The 20,913-nt window shown below is 43.0% G+C and overlaps 1 protein-coding gene across 1 annotated transcript in view; it reads right to left on the reverse strand.

The window, feature by feature from the left end:
• The window catches only part of SNCAIP (synuclein alpha interacting protein), a 74,620-nt gene that overhangs the window by 4,513 nt on the left and 49,194 nt on the right, over positions 1-20,913 (reverse strand). Inside the window, exons 6-9 of the mRNA XM_027099334.1 lie at positions 20,260-20,385; positions 15,122-15,291; positions 10,021-10,113; positions 8,317-9,385 (exon numbers count right to left, since the gene is read on the reverse strand). Coding sequence (XP_026955135.1) covers positions 8,317-9,385; positions 10,021-10,113; positions 15,122-15,291; positions 20,260-20,385 — 1,458 coding nt within the window. The remainder of the gene's footprint in view (positions 1-8,316; positions 9,386-10,020; positions 10,114-15,121; positions 15,292-20,259; positions 20,386-20,913) is intronic.

Here is a 20,913-nt window from a genome sequence, read left to right on the forward strand (position 1 = left end):
GTGTGTGTGTGTGTGTGTGTGTGTGTGTGTGTGTGTGTGTGTGTGTGTGTGTGTGTGTGTGTTGGAGTGGGGGGCAGAGTTGGTTGCCAAAACCGAGCTGGATAAATTTGGTTCATTGTTGAGAACATGGATTTTGGAACCAGACTGACTGAGTTGAAACCCCGTCTACATAATTTATTACCACTGTTACTGTGTAACTTTGGGCAAGATATATAATCTCTCTGTGCCTTGGTTTCCAATCTGCAAAATTTGGATAATAATAGTATCTACCATATTGTGTCATTCATTGTAAAGATTAAAACAGTCAATATGCATGAAGAACCTGGAATATTCTTTGGTACATGGTAAGTGCTTTATAAGTGGTAGCTATAATTTTAATCTTCTATAGTAGGATGCCAATAGACAGTAGAGATAATATCTAAAATTTAAAGTCTGTATGAGCATGTTATTTAGAAATACAGGGAACTGCCTGGTGGCACAGTGGTTAAGAATCTGCCTGCCAACGCAGGGGACACGGGTTTGAGCCCTGGTTCAGGAAGATCCCACGTGCTGCGGAGCAACTAAGCTCACGCGCCACAACTACTGAGCCTGTGCTCTAGAGCCTGTGAGCCACAACTACTGAGCCCTTGTGCCACAACTACTGAAGCCCGCGTGCCTAGAGCCCACGCTCCACAACGAGAGAAGCCACCTCAATGAGAAGCGCGTGCACTGTGATGAAGAGTAGCCCCCGCTCGTTGCAACTAGAGAAAGCCCACATGCAGCAACAAACACCCATCACAGCCAAAAATTAAAAAAAAAAAAAAAAAAGAAAGAAAAGAAATAACAGAATACTAGAGAAAACACCTAAAGACAAGCAAGCGGTTGACTCAGGGGAGTAGGAATAGAGAACGGAGTAGGTTGGGCACAGGGACGGCCAAAATTAAACTAAAAATAAATAAAACTTAAAAAATCATCATCATTTAGACATGGATGGAGTATTTCTACTTTAATATAAGGGGTGCTGTGCTCAAAAACACTAAAAACACTTTCTGCAGGACAAAACCCAGCATGATTAGAGTTGAGTCAATACCAAGTAAAATGTTAATTTGAGGCATTTATCTGAATAATATCAGGATGATTCAAGTCTCCCTGAACCCTTCAATTACTTAGTCCTGAATTACCAGTTATTCAAAAAAAAGAAAGAAAAAAGGCAAAAGTGTTTGGGTAATTCTGGCATGAATTATTCAGATAATTTGCTGCTCCTTGATTTCATTTTTGGATATGGAATCACATTCTCTGTGACCAAAATTGGAAAGAAGGCTTAAATTTAAATAACAGTTTTTCAAGTAATCTAACTTGCTGACTCATCTAGGCATGGATTCCATATTTCTACAGCCCAGGGTGACCAGATGGCAAGTTATTTTAGAGACTCTGCCTAAAACGGCCCACGGGTAGGCATTACATTTTCCAATGATAGACAAAATAGGTAGACTTACTTAGCTACTTTTGTGATCTCCTTCAGAGCTTCACTGAGAGCATATCTATAAATCCCATCTACTAAAAAAATATGAGATTCTGGTTCAAAGAATAAAAACATATACTTGAAATACCCAATATGAAACTCACTGTAGGAGAGTAGACTTGTAATCAAAAGGCCTAGATTTCTACAGAGCATACCATCCTTTCTGTGGGATGACAGGCTTGGTCCTTTTTAGTTTTCTTTTCCTTGTTTTTCCTCCTTTTCCTCTCTCTAGCTCTCCCTCTCTCTCCAAATATTCTGAAATCCTTACCATGTGCCAGGCACCAAGCTAAGACATTGGGGTACAGACTTGGATATGATGGTACCCCCAAGGGTCACCGGTGTCAGGAAGTTATACCTTTCATCGAGTTGACCATGTTTTAACTGTATCCTCTCTTAGTTTTCTCTTGATTATGATCTTGCTGAATGAAGGGACATGCCTTATTTTGGCCCAGCAAAATGCATGGCTTATTGCTAAGGACATCACAGAGACAAGGGCACTGGCAATCCAGGGATCTGACATCCAGGAGGGTCATATAGCTGCACTGTTCTCGGCATGGGAAGGAAAACCCCAACTGGCTGTGGTTGGAGCAGAGATTCTCAGTGAAGGTACTGGAAGGCGTTTGAGTAAAGTCTCTACCTGATACTTTTAAACCTCAATGACTTGCTGCTTCTTTAAAAGTCCAGCCTTAAGAAAGTTTATAGACAGGCCCAGCTCTTTTAATGTGCAGACACTCTAGTGGTGGCAGACATGTGGTGCAAATATGACGTGGGTTCTATATTCATCCCCTTTGGAATTACACAATTCAAAACCAGACTGGGGAGGGCGAGGAAAGGAAGCTGGAGGTGGAAGAAGGGAGTTGTTTGTTCATAACTTTTAGGACTACACTTAAACCAGGATTAGCATGCTGAAAGAATGTATTTCTAGTGGGATAATTTTGGTTACCAAGGCAGATCTCCCCCCGTACCCTCCTACCTATAGCTCATGGGTGTTCTACATGTTTATTTCTTGCCTTCCAAGGGCAGTGCTTTAAGATAGAACATGGGGTCTTAGTTGCAATAGCTTTTTCTATGTCTCAACTCATTAAATTTGGATCCTAAACCTTGTTCTACTGTCTTCCTGTGAAGGAACACCCTTTCTCCTTTTCCCAGAGGGTATAAGGACCTTATGAATAGAAACTCCATTTGTGAGTCACGCTCTCATGAATCCTGCAAACTCTGGCAGCTTTTATAAAGTTTGCTAAGCTGTGCCCAGACACTGGAGATATCTGAATATTTTAACGATCCCCCATAACATGGGCATTTTCCTCCACACACAAGATCCTCCTATGCAACAGCCGAGCACAACGCAAAATTGTGATCATTTCAAAGGAGAAGCTGTCACTTAATGAACGTAACCTGGAGAAATGGTTCAAGATTTGGATCTCCTTCCCCCACGTCACAGGGACAAAGCTTCCATATGAAATAAGGGTTTTCTCGAAATGAATGTGAACCCTAGGGAGGCAGAGGTGGGGTGGGCGGGACAAGAGTTGGGCAGGAGAAACAGAGAACACCGGGGAAACATGGGGAGGGGTGCGGGGGAAGGAGACCAGACAGGCTCTAGGGGTTTTTGGAGCAGAGGTGGTCACCCCAGGTACACCATGGTACTCCTCCTGACTCATTGGCTCTGGATCCCAGGGCTAGTATATTTGACACGAAAACACAGAAAAACATACTTTAGATCAGAGATTAGAACCTGAAAGTACAGTTTTGGGGCAGAAACTCTAATGTCTATAGCGTTACTCAGTGCCCTTTTAGTACTAGCATTCTAACAAACTTTTCTGAACTGTTACATTGGTAAGATTCAGTCTGCTCCAGGGGATTCACTCTAGAACTATGCAATCAACATACTCTCAGCTAGCTTGGTAACATACCTATGACTAGGTAATTATATAATTATCCCTTCAAGATCCTTAAAAAGCCTATGAAAATACTTTAAGATCAAAAATTTAAGATTGAAATGTGGTTATTTGATTATATCCAGAGAAATTATGGCAAAGATGCCTTTGTTTACCAGGGATTCCTTTTTGTGCTGACTGCATTTTCCATCATGATTCTGGAAATGCCGTTCGGTAGGGCTGAGGGTATGCTTGACTTGGGACAGGTTTCAGCCAGGGCCTCACCTCTCCCTTCCCAATGTCTTCCATGTCTTTGCTCATTTTTCTGTTTAGTAATATGTACTGACAATAAGGACAGAAATGTGTGTGTGTGTGTGTGTGTGCGCACGCGTACACGCGTGCGTGCGCGCTGGTGGTAGGGGTACCCTGAACTCTGACCTCCTATTGGGCACAGCAGATGACCACTGACATACCCTCACATCAACTCAGGCCAAACCTACCACTCTCTTTGAAGTGGCTGTTGAACAATCTTGACATCTATGTAAAATATGGGCTACTAGCTCTTGGGTCCGGATGTATAATTCCCAGTGTGGCTAATTCCTTGGCAGTAGAACCCACACTAATGGTGTTTATTGCTTAATGTCTTTTTAAGGAGTCTACTCTCATGTTGGTGCTAGGATTAGGGGTTTCCTGATGCTAACCCCTCAGGCTACAGTGCCTCTGTGGTCAAAGGGGATGTGGCCAGTGGTGGCCAGGGGTTAATGCCCTCTGCCTATCAGTAACTGGAATCAACGCTCACTTCAAGTGTTACAGATCTTGGATAGACTTAAGCTCTGGGAAATGAATGTCTTACTGGCATTTTAAAATAAGGAACTGCAAACATTCCCTTGGAGTTGTAATAATTCAAGACCAACTTGTCCTTTATAAGAAAAAGTAAAGATAAATCTGCTTGTTTTTATAAACAAAGTCATCCTCCACAGTTGAAACACACTGGAACAGCTATTCAGAGTAATAGAGTTGAATCTAATTTTAAAGGGCAATGAAAAGAAATTTAGATTCTTTGCTATCAAGCTGTGACCAATTTTGAAAAATAAATAGCAAACAGAACCCCCTCACAGAGCTGACATTCTTTAAAGTGTTGTATTTATTGTCCCTATTTTTCCTTTACTAGGGGAAAAAAAAAATCTTAGGAACTAAAATGTGATTCCAGTATAGGCCTGGAACAAGGGTCCACTGCCCGACTCTTTCTCCCAGGGCTATACTGAGAGGGCCACCAGCAGCATAATGCTTAGAGTCAACTCCAACCTAATGACTGCCATTGCTTTCCAAAGTTATATGATCCCAGGCAGTCCCTGCTCCCAAGAGGAACCACGTGGCCTTCAAGCAAATTCTTGGCCCAAGATTTAAAGGCACCACTGACAGATGGACACTTGGGTTCCTTTCTTTCTTGCATCTTTCTGGGGGATGCCCTTTCTATGGGTCCCACAGGCAAAATGAAGCAGGCACCAGAATCACTTAGGTATTTTTCATGTCTACGTTCCCATGCTAGTTCATCTCTCTGAGGAATCTTTATCTCAGCTAGATACATCTACCCTTGCTTTATCTAAGGAACGGACTGGGCTGGTTCTCCCTGCCTCTGTGTGATGATGAACCAGAGAAACCTTCCCCCATATGCCATGGACAAACTAGTGGGTTTTCACTTTCCACAGAACACATGCCAAACGACAGCCACGATAAGGGATAAGTTAATTTATAAGGTAGGGAGGGGAAGGGGTCTGGATGTTTATTTAACTACATTGAATATTATAATTTTGGGGTTTCTGTTTATCACTGAAGGAAAACTCTGTTAATACATAAAGCCAGTGAATCTGACAGGTTCAAAACTGAGCCTTCAGAAGGACTGTTCCTTAAACTGAGTAGGAAAGTGTTAACCCAGCTGTGGGATGTCTGAGTAACCTCATAACCTCCTTTTGTGTTCTGATTTTTGCAATCCTATTACAGTAGATTGTCAGCTTTGTTCTCTTACTTGTAAGAAGACAGGATGAAATATATCTGGCAGGAGAATCTACTGGGATACTAATTGTCTTGTTTCCAGGTGCTGTAGGAACCTGGAAGAAATGAGAGGTTTTCTCCTTCCCGCTCCCAAGGAGTTTGCCAAGCCTTTGTGCTTCCTTGCCTCAGGGTATTTTTGGTGACTTCTGCTTAAGGACAAAAGCAGAATTTTCCAGGTACCAGAAGACAGAACCTAAGATGGGGACGCAGAGGGGTGGGGAAGATAGGTTGGAAGAAACAGAAGTGGACCAATACCAGTGTCTGGGAAGGCAAAGGGTATTTTTTTCTATGTCCTTCCCACCCCAGGCATTGGGCTTTTAGCACTGGCCAAGCTGCCCTGCCCCAGTGTGGCCAGAAACAGCCCAGACTTAGGCAGCATGTTGAGCCTGACCCAAGCAGAATGCTGGTGACCAGTAAATACTGAAGCTCCAAGGTGCTTCCTTCAACTCATGGAATGAATGAGACCCCTAGGGGACCCCCCTAAAATGACTGAGATTTACTTTTCCTCTAGCCTGAATGGAGACCTGGAGAAGAGTAAACGTGATTTAGAGGGGAAAAAAAAGGAAAGCGACGTTTCTTACACCTTAGAATTCTGAACTAACATTTACACTCACAACACATCCACTTGTATTTGTGTACCTGTAATTACTATATACATACACACACACATCCACACAAATGTTTTGGAGGATTTTGGAAGGGTGCTGAAAGGCGTGCCACAGCTTTCTTTTAATTTAAATGATTAGTCTCTTTTAAAAGGGTGTTGGGGGTTTAACTCTTCTGAAATAAACCTGTCAAGAGGCACTCACTGACTTAACTCCCCGTCAACTGCTCTCTTCTTAGCCCTCTCCTCTTTCCTGCTCTGTTAGGGAGTTGTATATATCCCTGGGGGACGAAGGAAAGCTATGCTGAAGAAGGACTTTGCTCAAAGAGGAGACTGAGCCGCTGGGGACCTTGGAGATGATCCTTTTATATACGCCATGCATACATTTTGAATCACAAACATTCTGTTTGAGAAAGGCCATTGTTTTGTTGGTGGGAGCTCAGAGACCGGCTCATGGACCAGCACTGCGGTTCTAAACACTGAGGTAGAGCATGGCAGGACCTCACTTCTCCTGAGGGCAGCAGACTGCTGACTAAAGGAGCTTTCAGTCTATAACCGGCAATGAAGGAAAACCTCAGCTCTGTTTCAAAGTTCTGATTCTGATCGGAGGTTGACTCATGCTACCCACGGCAGGAAATTTCATTTCTATACTTACTTGGTACTGGACTCCATTAAAACAAAGACTGAAAGCCAAGGTCAGTTGGGAAGCACAGCATGTTTGTGATCTGAGTAGATTCCTCTGCCCTCTGCTGCTGGACTGAAGCCCCTCCCACAGGGTACTTGCTCCCTTTCTAAGGCCCAGTTACAAGTCTGCCTTCTTCTATTTGGGGAAAGAGTTGTAATTTTCTACTTCCTTGGTGTCAGCCCCTGGGAAAGGTGCTCCAGGACTGGCGTTTAAAAGATCATGCAATTCAAAGTGAAGGCATGGCACTGCTGAGCACTACAACCCTAGCACCACGTACCGTGCACAGTCACACAGATGCTCTTCAATCAGCGTGTTAGAGGAAAGACTGATGCAGCTGTCGTACATCTCCTAGAGAGGTGCAATTAAAAGTCATCTGAACACATGCGACAAGCTCGGCACATGCACAAGTCTCAATAAACAGGAGGCAGGCAGGAGACAGATTAAAGGGTAGAAGCTTCAGACATACTTTGAGGAGCCTGGGGAACTGCTGAGATCTCTGACTTGTGCGCGAGGAACCCTTAAGTCACCTGGAAAAGTTTTACTCCAGCAAGGTAAGTTTGGACATATTTAATCCAAAAGGCCTGGTGCTTGGGGCACAAGTGTGACTTTTCTAGCTGAAGCAAATACATGCTAAAGTCTTTTAATAACAAAGACAACTCGGTGGAAATCAGTGTAATTAAAATGTGTGTTCAGTTAATTCGAGTGATATTCACTAAAACTTGATTCTGGTATTGCAAAGAAGAATTTGCACAGTTCTTAGACCTCACTGGAATGGGATTTCACCTTATGGCAAATAGTAAATGATGCAGGTGTGACTCTGGTTAGCAGGGATATTCTGGATCCTTCTATCCCTCAGAGAGTTTCACATTTTGGCTCCTATACCATGTTTTTTAAGGGCATGGCATGCACAGAACATGCAGGAAATGTTGCTTAAAAAGATGATTGTACCTCCTTCTCACTGGATTTAAATCCAGATTATAGTGTGTCGTTTTACAACAAATGCAATTACACAATGTAGTTCATGGCATACTCTGCTGTCCCCTGCGCGCTGGCAAGCACTTCAGACCACTAGAGCTTCCTTAGGGGCTTGTGTCGTAAAACGCCAACGAGGGGGTCCCTGTGGTGTATTCATTCTAAAGGTCCTTCCAAAGTTGAGTAGTTTAGAAACAGAGTTTCTATTTATGTGCTGTTTAATTGGGCTCGAGAATAAACTATCCAGTCACGTGAGGAGAACTAAGGCTTCCTGCGGCAGAGTCAGTGCCAAAGAAGGGCCTGATTTCACATCAATTAGTAGTCTAATCTTGTAGAAATGGCTCCCTGTCTATGACTCCTAATTCTCAAGGATCAAAACTACTTAGGGAAATTTAGGGACCAGAATACAATCTCCTGTGATTTGTTTAACCTTTCCCTCTTAGAGTATTTTCAAAATGTACTCTAACACGACATATCTCATTAGAAACACATGAATTTGGCTTTTCATGAATCCTTTGGAATTCTCCTGGGGATGCCCTCAAGGTGGCCAAGGGCAACAATCTGTAGTTTTCGGAACAATATAATTAATTTAAAGGAATAAAAAGGATATTCTCCAAATAGCACTCACCGCCTTATTCTTTCCTTTGCTAGCAGAGCTCCCTGGATTTCCCTTACCGTCTGCGGTCTTCCTCCCAAGTGAGGTTAAGGGAAGAGTGGAGGTCTTCAGCTGGTTGGATGCCTGATAGTTATTATTATTGTTCTGGTTGCCACTTAGCGTCTCCATGATGGATCGGAAGGTTCCAAAAGGCCTTTTCAGTTGATCCCCTGGTTCACTGCTTGTGGAGGTCCGCTGAAGGGCTCTGCCCTTATCTCGGTCCTTCTCTCCGTTTAGTTCAAGGCTAGTTTGCTCCATCTGCACCACAGGCTCCTCAAAGGTAACTCTGAGTTTCAAGTTCTGCGACGTTCGGCGCTTGGAAGATGGGGACTTGAGGGCGCTCTTGGGACTCGTGGCCACTTTCTGGGCAGCTGTGCTGTCAGGGCTGGGCTGAGGGAGTTCTCCAGAGGGCTGGCTTGGGGGCGCGGTTCCTGAGCCTGGACTCTGGGATTCCAAGTCTGGCTCGCTGCTCTCTGAGGTGGGGGACGGGCTATGGCCCTCCAGAGATTTGGAGGCCTTGATACTAAAAGGAAACCTGCGTCCTGATGCCAAGCTGTGTTTCTTTATCATCAGGTGTAAGCTTTCTGCGCTGTCCATACTCTCCACGCTTTCCACGACAGGCTGTGGTCTGGGCCTGTCAGCCTTTCTCACAGGCGTGCCCTTGGGGTCCTCAGAGTTGTTGGAGTCCGTGTCAGACTCACTCAGTGGCCGCTGCATCAGCTGCTTCAGCCTGGCTAACTTCAGTTCCCTCTTCTCCAGTGGGGTCTTTTTTGAATTTCTAGAAGAAGCCTGAGCATCCTGGAATTCCAAGGACAGCTTTTCCTGGGTGCAGACATTCTCTGAAATATCTTTTCCTAATAACTGGCGTAGGATTTTATCCGAATCTTCGTCCTTAGCTTTGGCCCTCGCCCGGCTGGACACGGACAGGCTTCTAAGAACTTGAATCCCCTCTTGGATTCCTGGTTTGCTTTTGCCTATAGGCTCATCATCTGCATCTGGGGATTTCCACTGGGACTTTCTGGAAGCTGGGGAGGAGGGTGAACTGAAAGAGGATGAAGGACATATGAGATGACTTCCTACTGGGTTAAAATAACTCAGCCACAAATCACTGCATGGCTTAAATGCCACTAATAACTTACAAAACACTAAGACTGAAATAAGAATAATGAATATGTGTTTCAAGCAACCTACAAGCATTCCATGGTGGCAACCAGAACCAGTATAGTATGCCTCATACCTTTTGCTTTGACTACAAAATATATTCTTTTGTAGTTTTACAAAACTACAATAAATAGTTTTACAAAACTACAATGAACTACTGTTTCATTGTTTATACATTAATTTTGCACAAATTTTCTCAATTAATCCCATCTTCAACAACCTTATGAACCTACATATCTTTATTTCCATTCCATAGATGAAGAAATAAAAGACTCTGAAAGAGTAAGTGACTTGTTTCTAGTCCTGGAAAGAAGAAATGGCACAGCCAGAGATAAATTCAAGTCTTCTGACACTAGGTCCAGTGCCTTTCTCCATGTGTTAGCTCATTTTTATTCCTCTTTATAAGAATAAAATGTTTTCTGTTATCTTCTTAAAAGATATTAAAAGAAAGTCCAAAAGAAGGCTCACACGTTAAAGACAGTTAAGAATTCTAACCACCAACGTTCCTGGTATTACCTGGGCGAAGAAAGGAGAGATTTGCCCTCTGATTTCTGGGCTTCCAGAAGTTGTTGGAGCTGGTTCTGCAGTGTGACACGTTGCATTGTCTGTCTGGGAAAAACAAACCAAAATATATAAGCTCTCTGACACATTGCTACTATCATAAATGAACAGGTATACATTTTTTTCATGATGATTTTCGATAAGTTGCAATAAATCTAAAAATCTTACCAATGTGCATAATCTTCATCCTTATAATTTAGACATTTTCCTGAGGATGCACTCAAAAGTACCCCAAAAGATAGTCATTATTCACATGAGTAAAAAAACTATAACCTAAATGATCATCAATAAGACTGAGTAAATAATTTATAATTATTTCTGTGAAGGCAGCTATTAAGAATGATAATATATTTGAATATCTATGACATAGAAAAAGTTTCCCTAATATATGTGTATATAGGTAGAAAGTACACAGTATGAAGTGTCCTTTAGAAAAGGGAAAATTTGGACACAGAGACAGACACACACAGCGAGAGCATAACGTGAACATGAAGGCAAAGATTAGGCTGATTCATTTACAAGCCAAAGAATGCCAAAGATTGGCAGCACACCACCAAACACTAGGAGGGAGGCATAGAACAGATTCTCCCTCACAGCCCTCAGAAGGAACCAACCCTGTCAACACCTTGATTCCAGACTTCTAGCCTCCAGAACTGTAAGAAAACAAATTTCTGTTGTTTAAGCCAGGCAGTTTGTGGTACTTTGTTACAGCAGCCCTAGCAGACTAGTATACTAGACACATGCTCACACATTTTTATATATTCATATTTCACATGCTCATATATTATACTTAAAAGTTGATTAGTCCTTTCTGAGGGCTTTTTTAGAATCTAGAGAATAGAGTCCTTTCTTTCTCCATTCATACTTGTGATTTCTGTCATCAGTCCATCTAACTGCCTCCAAATAGTTTTCTTGACTGTGTCATAATTCACTCTGACACCTAAGAACCCTATAAAAGGAGTGTAACCTCCTTTGAATCTTTCTTCATCTGTTTTAACCCCTCACTAAATGTTTTTCTAAAAAACTTGACATGCAGTTCCAAATTTCAAAGTGGGAAAAGTAGAGTGCTCTTACGTATTTTTATTTTGTATGCATTCTTGAGACTAGGGTCAGCAAACTATAGACTATAGACTATGGGCCAAATCCAGCCCATCACCTGTTTTTGTAAATAAAGTTTTATTGAAACAGAGCCATACACATTCATTTACATATTATCGAGTGCTGATTTCACGCTACAAAAGCAGAGTTGAGTAATTATGACACAGAACATGTGGTGCACAAGCCTAAACTATTTACTATCTGACTCTTTAGGGAAAAGATTGCTGGCTCCTCCTTTAGACAATTAAGTTTTCAGTATGTGAGTCACAGAATGAGTGAGAAAAATGAGATCACAGACTTCTTAGGTCTTAGGGATGAAATGTTAGGACTAAGACTGACCACTTCTGAGAAAAGGAGAGTATTTGGGGCTGATGGAAGGTTATTATCCAAATCCGTTCTCACGGAATTAAATTTAGGCAGCCGACAGCTGTTGAGTATGTGCAGTGACATTTGGCAAGGAGAAGACTGGGCTTCCTCAAGCCAGTATCTAAGATTCGGCAGTCCGTTTAAGAACACTTGTAACTCATTTGTTTAGTTCCTCATCCCTGCTCACGAGAGCTGCTACCAGTTTTGATGCTAACCGTATTAATTTTCTACTTCTGTTAACAAATTATTACATGCTTAGTGATTTAAAACAACACATGTGTATCTTACAGTTCTGTAGGTTGGAAGACCAGAATGGGTCTCTCCAGATTAAAATCGAGGTATCCACAGTCTGCATTCCTTTCTGGAGGCTCTAGGATGAAAGTCTATGTCCTGCTTATTCAAATCAGGCGCAGACTCGGTTCCTTGCAGTTGTAGGACTGAGGTCTCTGTTTTCTTGCTGTCAGTTGAGGGTCATTGCCAGCTCCTAGAGGTTACTGCACTTCTTGGCTCACAGCCCCTTCCTCCCTCATCAAAGTCTGCAAGAGCAGATTGAGTCCTTCTCACACTTTGAGTCTCTCTGATCTCCTTTTCTGCCTTCTCTTTACTGTTACTCATGTGATGAGATTGGACCAACCCCAATAATCCAGGGTGACCTTAACTCCATCTGCAACCTTAATTCCCTTTTTGTCATGTAAGGTAACATATTCATACCTTCCAGGGATTAGGATGTGATAGACATCTTTGGGGGACAGTTTGCGGCGGGGGGTGGGGGGCGGGTACCACGCTAATACTGCAGAGTTCGGTAAATACTGCTTACTCCTCTAAAATCAGAATCAGTTTTCCTTTTTCCAAGTTCTGTAATAATTAATGTGTTTTCTAAACAGATTTCACTTTCTGTAACCTATGGCTTTTGACGTGTTTTCTTAACTTTAATGCACATTCTGATAATACGCTTCTATGTCCAGAGTAAATCGAGTGTTACCATACATTGTTTTCTCTTTATTGAAAAAATACCAAGTTATTTCATTGTTTTTACCCAACATGGAAAGAGTTTGCTAGCTTTGTTGAACTTAGTTTTTTTCTGATGGCTAAATTAATACAATTACTTTAAAAATTCAAACCATTTAGAAAGAGTGAGTAACATTTTGGAGTGTATCATACCAGCTTGTGGCGGCAGGGAGAGCGGGGTTGGGGGGAGAGAGAGGGATTTCTTAGAAATGAGATTATACTGCACACTGTATTTTGTAATTTTCTTTTTTTACTTAAGGAAAGTAAAATACACTGTGTGTGTGTGTGTGCGTGTGTGTGTGTGTGTGTGTGTGTGTGACTTCATTTTAACTTGATTACTTTTATAAAGACCCTATCTCCAAATAAGCTCACATTCCGAGGTACTAGGGGTTAGGACCCCAACACATCATTTTATGCGGCCACAGTTCAACCCATAATACCTACGCCTGTAGATCAGGATCTCTAAGAGAGCTGAAGGTTGCCATTTCTAAATAATAGCTATGTTTATTAACTCCAAACGGTGGGTAAAAATATTCTAGTAGGAAAAGGCACTCAAGACTGTCTCCCACTCAACAATTTTGGGCTGAAAAACTAGTGTTTTCCGTCCTTCGTCCTGCACCTTTTGATGTTATTGATGCCCTAGAACCTGAAGGGTACAGTGTACTGAGGATAGACTAAGTGAATTTCTCTGTTCATTTCTAGTTTTGCCAACCTCACTGAGACGCAGAGTAAGTACACAACTAGGGTCTACAACGTAACTTCTCATATTTCATCTTGTCATTGGCCTAACTACAACTGTCTACAGCATTCAGTTTGGAGACAGCGGAAGAACTGCTGTCTATTAGCATACATGTGTGTTTTATCCCAGGATCATCAACACAGAGAGCAGCCAAGACCCTGACCTTGAAGAGTTCTACCAATAAAACAGATGCTGTAATTCATGAAAGCTTCTCCGACTCTGTGGTAAGAGACAGTGGAAGGTTTTGTGATCTTTCCTCTGAGTACAAACCTTAAGAAAAAACATTCCATTGGACCATTTTAAAGTTCCTCTTGGTGGATATGTCCATATACTACTGGGGGGAGTGTCCACTGGCACAACAGTTCTGGAGGACGGTGGCGAGATCTATCCACATTTTAAATACATATGCACTTTGTTCTGGCAATTCCCCTTCTAGGAACTTTTCAGAAACACCAGTACATGTACATAAAGACGTGTACAAGTATGTTCGCTGTAGCAAGATAACTTACTGAGTTATGAATCTCTGTGCATTTTCCCCAGACGTTCAGGCTCGCTTAGCTCACCTGCCCCAGGGGTGTCTTGTGTAACCGGGCAGAGGATTCTTGGAGGGAAAGGAACCGTTCTAATTTTTAAGTTTAAATTTTATTTTTTTTCCTAGTAAAAGCCTAAATTTATTAAAGAGAGTATTCTAGGTACTGGCAGGGGGAGAAGCAGAGGAGTACAGAGACTCTTACCTCTAAGGCAAGAGGATAGAAGCAGAGAGAGAAAACAATTCCCCGAGCTTAGCGAGGAACCAGAGGATCTCAGGACTTGTCATATTGTTGCATGAATTACACTTCTAATCAGTTAAGGCCTCCTACCAACCACAGGTCTTTTTTCACAAGGAAAGAAGAAAAAAAAAAACTTTTTATAATTTTAAAGTAAAACTTCATTTTTTTCCTTAAAATTTAATTTTTAAGGTTTGTCCTCCTAATCTGTCACCATTACTTTGAGTACTATTTTTGATGTTCAATGATCCCCTTCCTAGTATGGCAGCTGTCACTTGGCTGATGTGTTTTCCAAGGGCTGACCTTGGTCCCCTCAGACGAGCATCAGCTCCTTAATCCTCCAACCTGCTGGAGACCCCTCGGATGGCCTCTCCTCTGGTCCTCCTTTCTTCAAGCATATCATGGCAGCCTTCCAGAAATGCTTCCCTGGCATCTAGGTATGCAGTGTGTACCAGCTGAATCATCTCATCAAAAAAGAACTGATTTTAGCTAGACAAAGAGTGTTTTAAGTAACATCACGCTAAGTTTACATTCTGAGGATTTTAAATTCTGAGGATTCATGAATCGTCTGCTTAATTTTTATAATAAATTTGCCAGTGATATTTACCAGGTGACCTGTCTGTAATTTCCCAAATATACATTTTTTCTTTTTGAGAAAACTGAGAAACTGGCCCATCTCTAGCCCTTCTCTCTCTCTCTTGCTTTTGATGATTTGCTAGACTGTTAAGGACAGAAGTTTGGGATGATGCCCACGTGTGCTTTCCGCACCTGCCACGTCATCTGACCCTGAGATGTGAGCACAGAGAGAGGCTCCTTCCCCTTGTCCACTGTGGTTTAAGTTCTCTGCTTAGGAAGCTAGCTCTGCATTTTTTTTTTGTTTAAATATCATTTTGCCTCTGCAGAAATGGCATGAATGCTGGCCGTGAGGACTTGGGATGGAGGAAGAAAAGAAGATGAGGAGGATGCTAGGGAATTCCTGTAAGACCAGCAGGAGGGAGCCTTCCAAAGACCTGGCTGAAACCTAAGCACAACGATGAGCAGCCAGACTTGGTTCTCATGGAACGAACAGGTCACTCACTCCTTCAGCTGCTTGGTTAGCTTCACCACCTGGGAGGCCAGCGACATGCAGGTCTCCACCACCACCAGGTACCGGGAGCACAGGGTGTGTCCGTGGCGCTCAGCGCTCTGGGAAGGCTTTTCCCCCGCGTGGTTCTGCATGGTGACATTTGCTCCATATTCAACCAGGGTCTGTCAGAGAATGTGGAGACATGTGATCGTATCAGAACCTCCCTCTAAACATTATTTATTTATTATTTTTTTGAATTGAAGTACAGCTGATTTATAATATTGCTAGTTTCAGGTGTGCAGCAAAGTGATTCAGTTATATTTATATACATTTTTTTCAGATCTTTTTCATCACAGGTTATTACAAGATACTGAATATAGTTCCCCATGCTATACAGCAGGTCTTTGTTGTTTATCTATTTGATGTAGTTAGTATCTGTTAACCCCATGCTCCTAATTTATTCCTCCCCCTGCCTCCCTCTCCCCTTTGGTAACCATAAATTTGTTTGCTATGTCTGTGAGTCTGTTTCTGTTTTGTATATAGATTCATTTGTATTATTTTTCACATTCCACATACGAGTGATACCATATAGTAGTTGTCTTTCTCTGTCTGACTTACTTAGTATGATATTCTCTAGGTCCATCCGTGAACATCCGTATTTTTTAATGACTGTAACAGAAGGTTGAATGGAACTTTTCCTGTTGTTCCAAAACCAGTCACCAGAGCCCAGAGCGGGACACGGTTGGGTTGAGGAGTACCATCACACACAAAGGACAGCCTCTGGTGAGCTTTCAGTGGTCAGTGTCAGATGCCTCGTTTTGGAGCCTACAACGATGCAGCCAACGAATCCCACTACTATCAATCTCACAACAGCCTCGGAAGGAGACTGGGAAGGGGTGGAGGCTCCTTCTTCCTTAGAGTCCTTTCCTCTAGGAGGTGTGCAGGGCAGTGTCTGTGGTGAGAGGCTTTGTCCCTTTCAGTGGGTGGGCCCTTGAAGTTGGGGATGCCCATAAGAAAAAGAAGGAATTTTGTTTACTTTTTCCTATTTACTTGGGCAGTGCACACGATCTGTTGCTGAACCTACCCAATCAGGAATAAAAAGAACAGGAGAGAATTGTCATGGCAGGGCCCACATTCCCACCACGTGCCATGGCAAGGGTATGTCCCATATATTGAGCAGACGTTGTAGAAGGGAGCTTGCTGTGAGCTTGTTATCACCCAATTAAAAAGGAGAGGGTTCTCGGGTGACTTCCCTGGTGGCGCAGTGGTTAAGAATCTGCCTGCCAATGCAGGGGGCATGGGTTCGACTGCCTGGTCCGGGAAGATCCCACATGCTGCAGAGCGACTAAGGCCGTGCACCACAACTACGGAGTCTGTGCTCTAGAACTCGCAAGCCACAACTACTGAGTCCACGTGCCCCAACTACTGAAGCCCGCACACCTGGAGCCCATGCTCCGCAACAAAAGAAGCCACCACAATGAGAAGCCTGCGCACCACAATGAAGAGTAGCCCCCGCTCGATGCAACTAGAGAAAGCCCGTGCACAGGAACGAAGACCCAATGCAACCAAAAGAATAAATAAATAAAATAAATTAAAAAATTAAAAAGAAAAAAAAGGAGAGGGCTCTTTAGCAACAGGAGGCGGTGGGGTGCAACACAGGTGGAGGGGACTGTATGGCGGAGAAGGGTGTGAGGTCGGGGCCAGATCTCCTGTCTCAGGTATCAGTGGGAAGGCTCTAGAGGACCCTCTGAAGTCCCCACCCACCGTGCCCACCAGAGATTCAGCCTCTGAAGGCTTCCCCAGAGGGCATCAGTGGCCAACCATAGTGAGCTAAAGAAGCAGGACAACTTTCAGGGAGATGCCACGACCTCTGGCAGTAAAGCAAAGAGACAGTTGACTTTTTCTCTCCATACCTCCCCTTTGTCCCCAACACCGGAGCCCAGAAGAGAGAGGGGAATAGGAGCTAAGGTGGTGTGTAAAAAACCAGTCATGCCTCCGTCCCGTACCAAGTCCCTCTCACCCTGAGTCTGATCTGGGTTGGGGAGGAGAATGCTTTGAACCAGAAATAAGACTGAGATTTTTAAACTGGTTTGACGTAAATTTGTTAATAGTCAAACAAAAGCAAAAAGTTAAGGAATCTGGCCAGGGTACCATTAGTAGAGGGGAGAGAGATTTGATGGAGCACGGTTGACATCGTTAATTTTTTTTTTTTTTTTTTGTCTGCACCTCGGCTTGTGGGATCTTAGTTCCCTGACCGGGGGCTGAATCCTTGCCCTTGGCAATGAAAGCCCGGAGTCCTAACCATTAGACCGCCGGGGAATTCCCGGACATGGTTAATTTTAAAAAAAATCAAAACTCTCTTGTTTTTATGCTGTGATGACAACAGACCCCACAGAAAGCTGTTACACCCACATTAATCAACTGTCAGAGTCTGCCGTATTTTTTGACGCTATCAAGATCAGTCCGTAGACCTCTGGATTTATTTTAGTAATAGAAAATGTTTTTTCCACAAGAAATACTTGTGATTTTTAAATTCCTAGACTCCTTAGACTCAGAAGTCATTAAGGAGCTTCATTTTCCTCTCGGTTTAGGATCACTCACCACAAAAGGTGCTATAAGGCCACTGCCACCCACGTCACAGGGTGTCGCAGAGATCACCTCACCCTGAGCTCTCAGAGACTCAGCATAAACGCACTACTATCGCTCCCCTTGACTCTGGCCTCTGCAGTTACCTTTCCAATGTTTTCCATACTCAGTTCCCCTCTTCACTTCATAAAGGTCCTCGCTCACCCCCTTTTCTACTTTCAATCTCTTTGTACCTATTTTTTTTTTTATTCTCACACCCAGTGGATAGACCCGCTTCCAAGATTATTCAAGTTTCCACATCCATGGTGTCTAGTGCCAAAAATATCATTTGTGTTAAGTGGAGAGACGAACACTCTGAAAAGACAGACTGCCTCTCCTCACATATTAAGAAGGAAAATAAGTAAGATCTCAAACAGAATTAGTGATATCAGCTGGTTTTCTTTGGGTTGCAGTCATTTACTGGCTGATAAAAACAGTCTACTTCAATACTATTAAATATAGAGTGTTTTGTCACATGGAAAAATGAAGTTTTCAGTCTTCATTTAATTATTTTTCCTCCACAAAAAGTAATGCTACTCCTTTCATCTTTCTGCAGATCCTGGTAAAAATTTAAATTTCTCTCTTTTCTCATCACTCCTTTTACAACTTGGTGTCTTAAATTAGAAGATGCACGCTTCGCCAACAACAGTGGGGAAACTTCCCAGACACTTGAAATATTTCCTATCAGCGTGGCTTTCCACAGAGTGGTTGCATGTGAGGAGACTCTGCAGAGGGCTTTTCGCTGTGACCTCTGCTTTCCGGTTTTATGAATCTCTTGCCTCTTACGTTTACTGCTTTTCCACATTGTCTGAATTCCCTGAGTCCTCTCTACCTTCCCGAGCAAGTTCTCACGTCCCAGTTTTCTCTCTGAGATACAGTCTACCTTGCTCACAGTAGGACCTCAGTAAGTACCCATTGAGTTTGGAATAAAAGAAACAATACCTAATAAGGCTGAAAAAGAGTGTTGTTTTCTTAGAGTTCTTACATACACATACTTTGAACTGTATAAATCTGGTGAGGTAAAAGTATTTTCTTTAATCATGGCCTTCAGCCATACGTTGTCAATCGCCCTTTCCTACATCTCAGGCAGATGTGGGAACAAATCCATAGATGTTGGGTCATTTTCAATGATGAGAATGGTGTGACTGGTTGGACTCTGGTAATTATGATTTATGTTCATAAATTAAATTCCAGGTCAATTCTAAACTCTGTTTCCAATTCAAAGCTTTTCCTCTCCTCACACTGTCACTCTCCCTCCTTCTCTTCAGCTCTCTTCTCTCTTCGTTTTGTCAGTCAGGGCCTTATATTTTCTAGGTAAAAAAGCCTATCCAGTTTAAAAAAAATTCTTTTTAATTGAAGTATAGCTGATTTACAATGCTGTACTAATCTCTGCTGTACGGCAAAGTGACTCAGTTATACACAGAGACATTTTTTGGTTAATATTCTTTCCCATTATGGTTTATCACAGGATATTGACTATTTCCCTGTGCTATACAGGGGGTGGGAGAAGGAAGGACTGGGAGTTTGGGATTAGCAGATGTAAACTATTGTATATAATAGATACCCAGTTTTCACGTTCATGTGTGCCCCAAGCTTCTGAGGACTCTCGCAGGGCCTCCCACTATGTGCTGTTAGGATGGCGGCACTGGGTGTGGCTCAGCTTTGTGCAGCTCTGCATTCAGCTGTGGGACGAGAGGCCAACCCCTCTTCCTGTAGGAACCCTGTGCTCTCTAAGCAGCCCTCCTGGATGTACCTCCAGGTGGCCTGGGGCAGGGGGAAGGGCCTCCCCACCTCCTGTGGCTCTGCTCCCCAACCTCTCTACATCACTGCACACAAAGGACATGGTAATATTCCCAAGGTATGTTGGGCTAAAAGGATGAGGCCACCGGAGGCTCTTGGGTGGAGCGGCTGGCCAACTGAGGCCCTGCTGAGCCTGCCCACGGGCAGAGGGGACCAATATCTAGGGCCTCCTGTAATCAGTTCTGGGACTTTTTGAATGCTTTGGGGAAGCTCAGTCCTACTACAAAGAACGGGAGAAGAAAACCACACCACTCTCTCTCCCAAGCCTCCTGCTTGCTACTCTGAGGAATTCTTCTCATTCTTTCTTAAAAATTCGGTCCTGTGTTTCAGACATTTGGGAAGGGGAAGTGTGCTAATGACAGCAGGAAGGGCGCACCCTCCATGTGACGGACTCAGCGATGTCAGTCTGGTAGTGGTTTCCTGCTGTCTTGAGAACATGGGGTACTTCACTGTCCTCAGCATTGGCGTTTTAAGGTAATGCTGCACGGGCAAGAAGTGTCCCCTTCAACATCCTGTGACACTCCAGGAGAAACCCAGACAGCTACTGATGCCAGTGTTTGTGTGCATTTCTGGAAATACAAATGCATCAATTTGACTCCTCATGATCCACTATAAGAGGAAAAGCTGATTTAATCCAGACATTCTCCCAGTGAACAAAATTCCCATGTTTTGTTTTATTACTTGATGCACTCATTTCTCTCTCCAGAGCAGCAGGGCCTGTGTACCTGTATGCACCCGAGGTAGCCATGCTGGGAAGCCACATGAACGGCGCTGTTGCCTTCCTGGTCTACTTCATCCAGTGAGATGCCCTGCTCTTGCATGAACTGAAGAAGCCACAGCAGAATCTTTTCCTATTAAACACAAGGACAGGCTGGAATTAATAGACTGTCACATAGTGAAGTCTAATATAAGGACAGAGGAAAACAAAACTCCAACATGTGAAGCTTAGATATAGCCAAGCTTACCTTACGAGGAGGGCATTTCCATTCAGTATGAACTGAAAATTCTTGCATCTCTGACTAAAGTTAATGAAAGAAGAATGCTCTGAGAATTTGAAGAGCAGAAAGTTATCTCAGAAACGCTCTTGTTTTGCTTACTTATTCTACAGGTGGGAAAACTGATTCACAGAAAGTTTGAGTACCTCCTCAGTCACACAGTGAGACAGTCAACGTTGGAACCAGTCCAGTCTTTTGAGTCCAAGGCAATGTTTTTGTTACTTTGTTATATTATCTGGAGGCTTCAAGAATATTATTGTAAAACCTTGGACTGTTGAGATACCTAGCTTCTACTTTAAGTTTATCATGCTTCAACCATGCCTTCCTAATCCCATACCGTACAATCAATAGGCTTACAAAAAAGAGGCAACATCTTAAATTGCT

Source organism: Aethalodelphis obliquidens, unplaced genomic scaffold (genome assembly GCF_003676395.1).
Source record: "Aethalodelphis obliquidens isolate GAN/ISIS:26980383/991018 unplaced genomic scaffold, ASM367639v1 scaffold4, whole genome shotgun sequence".
Classification (NCBI taxonomy): Eukaryota; Metazoa; Chordata; class Mammalia; order Artiodactyla; family Delphinidae; genus Aethalodelphis; species Aethalodelphis obliquidens.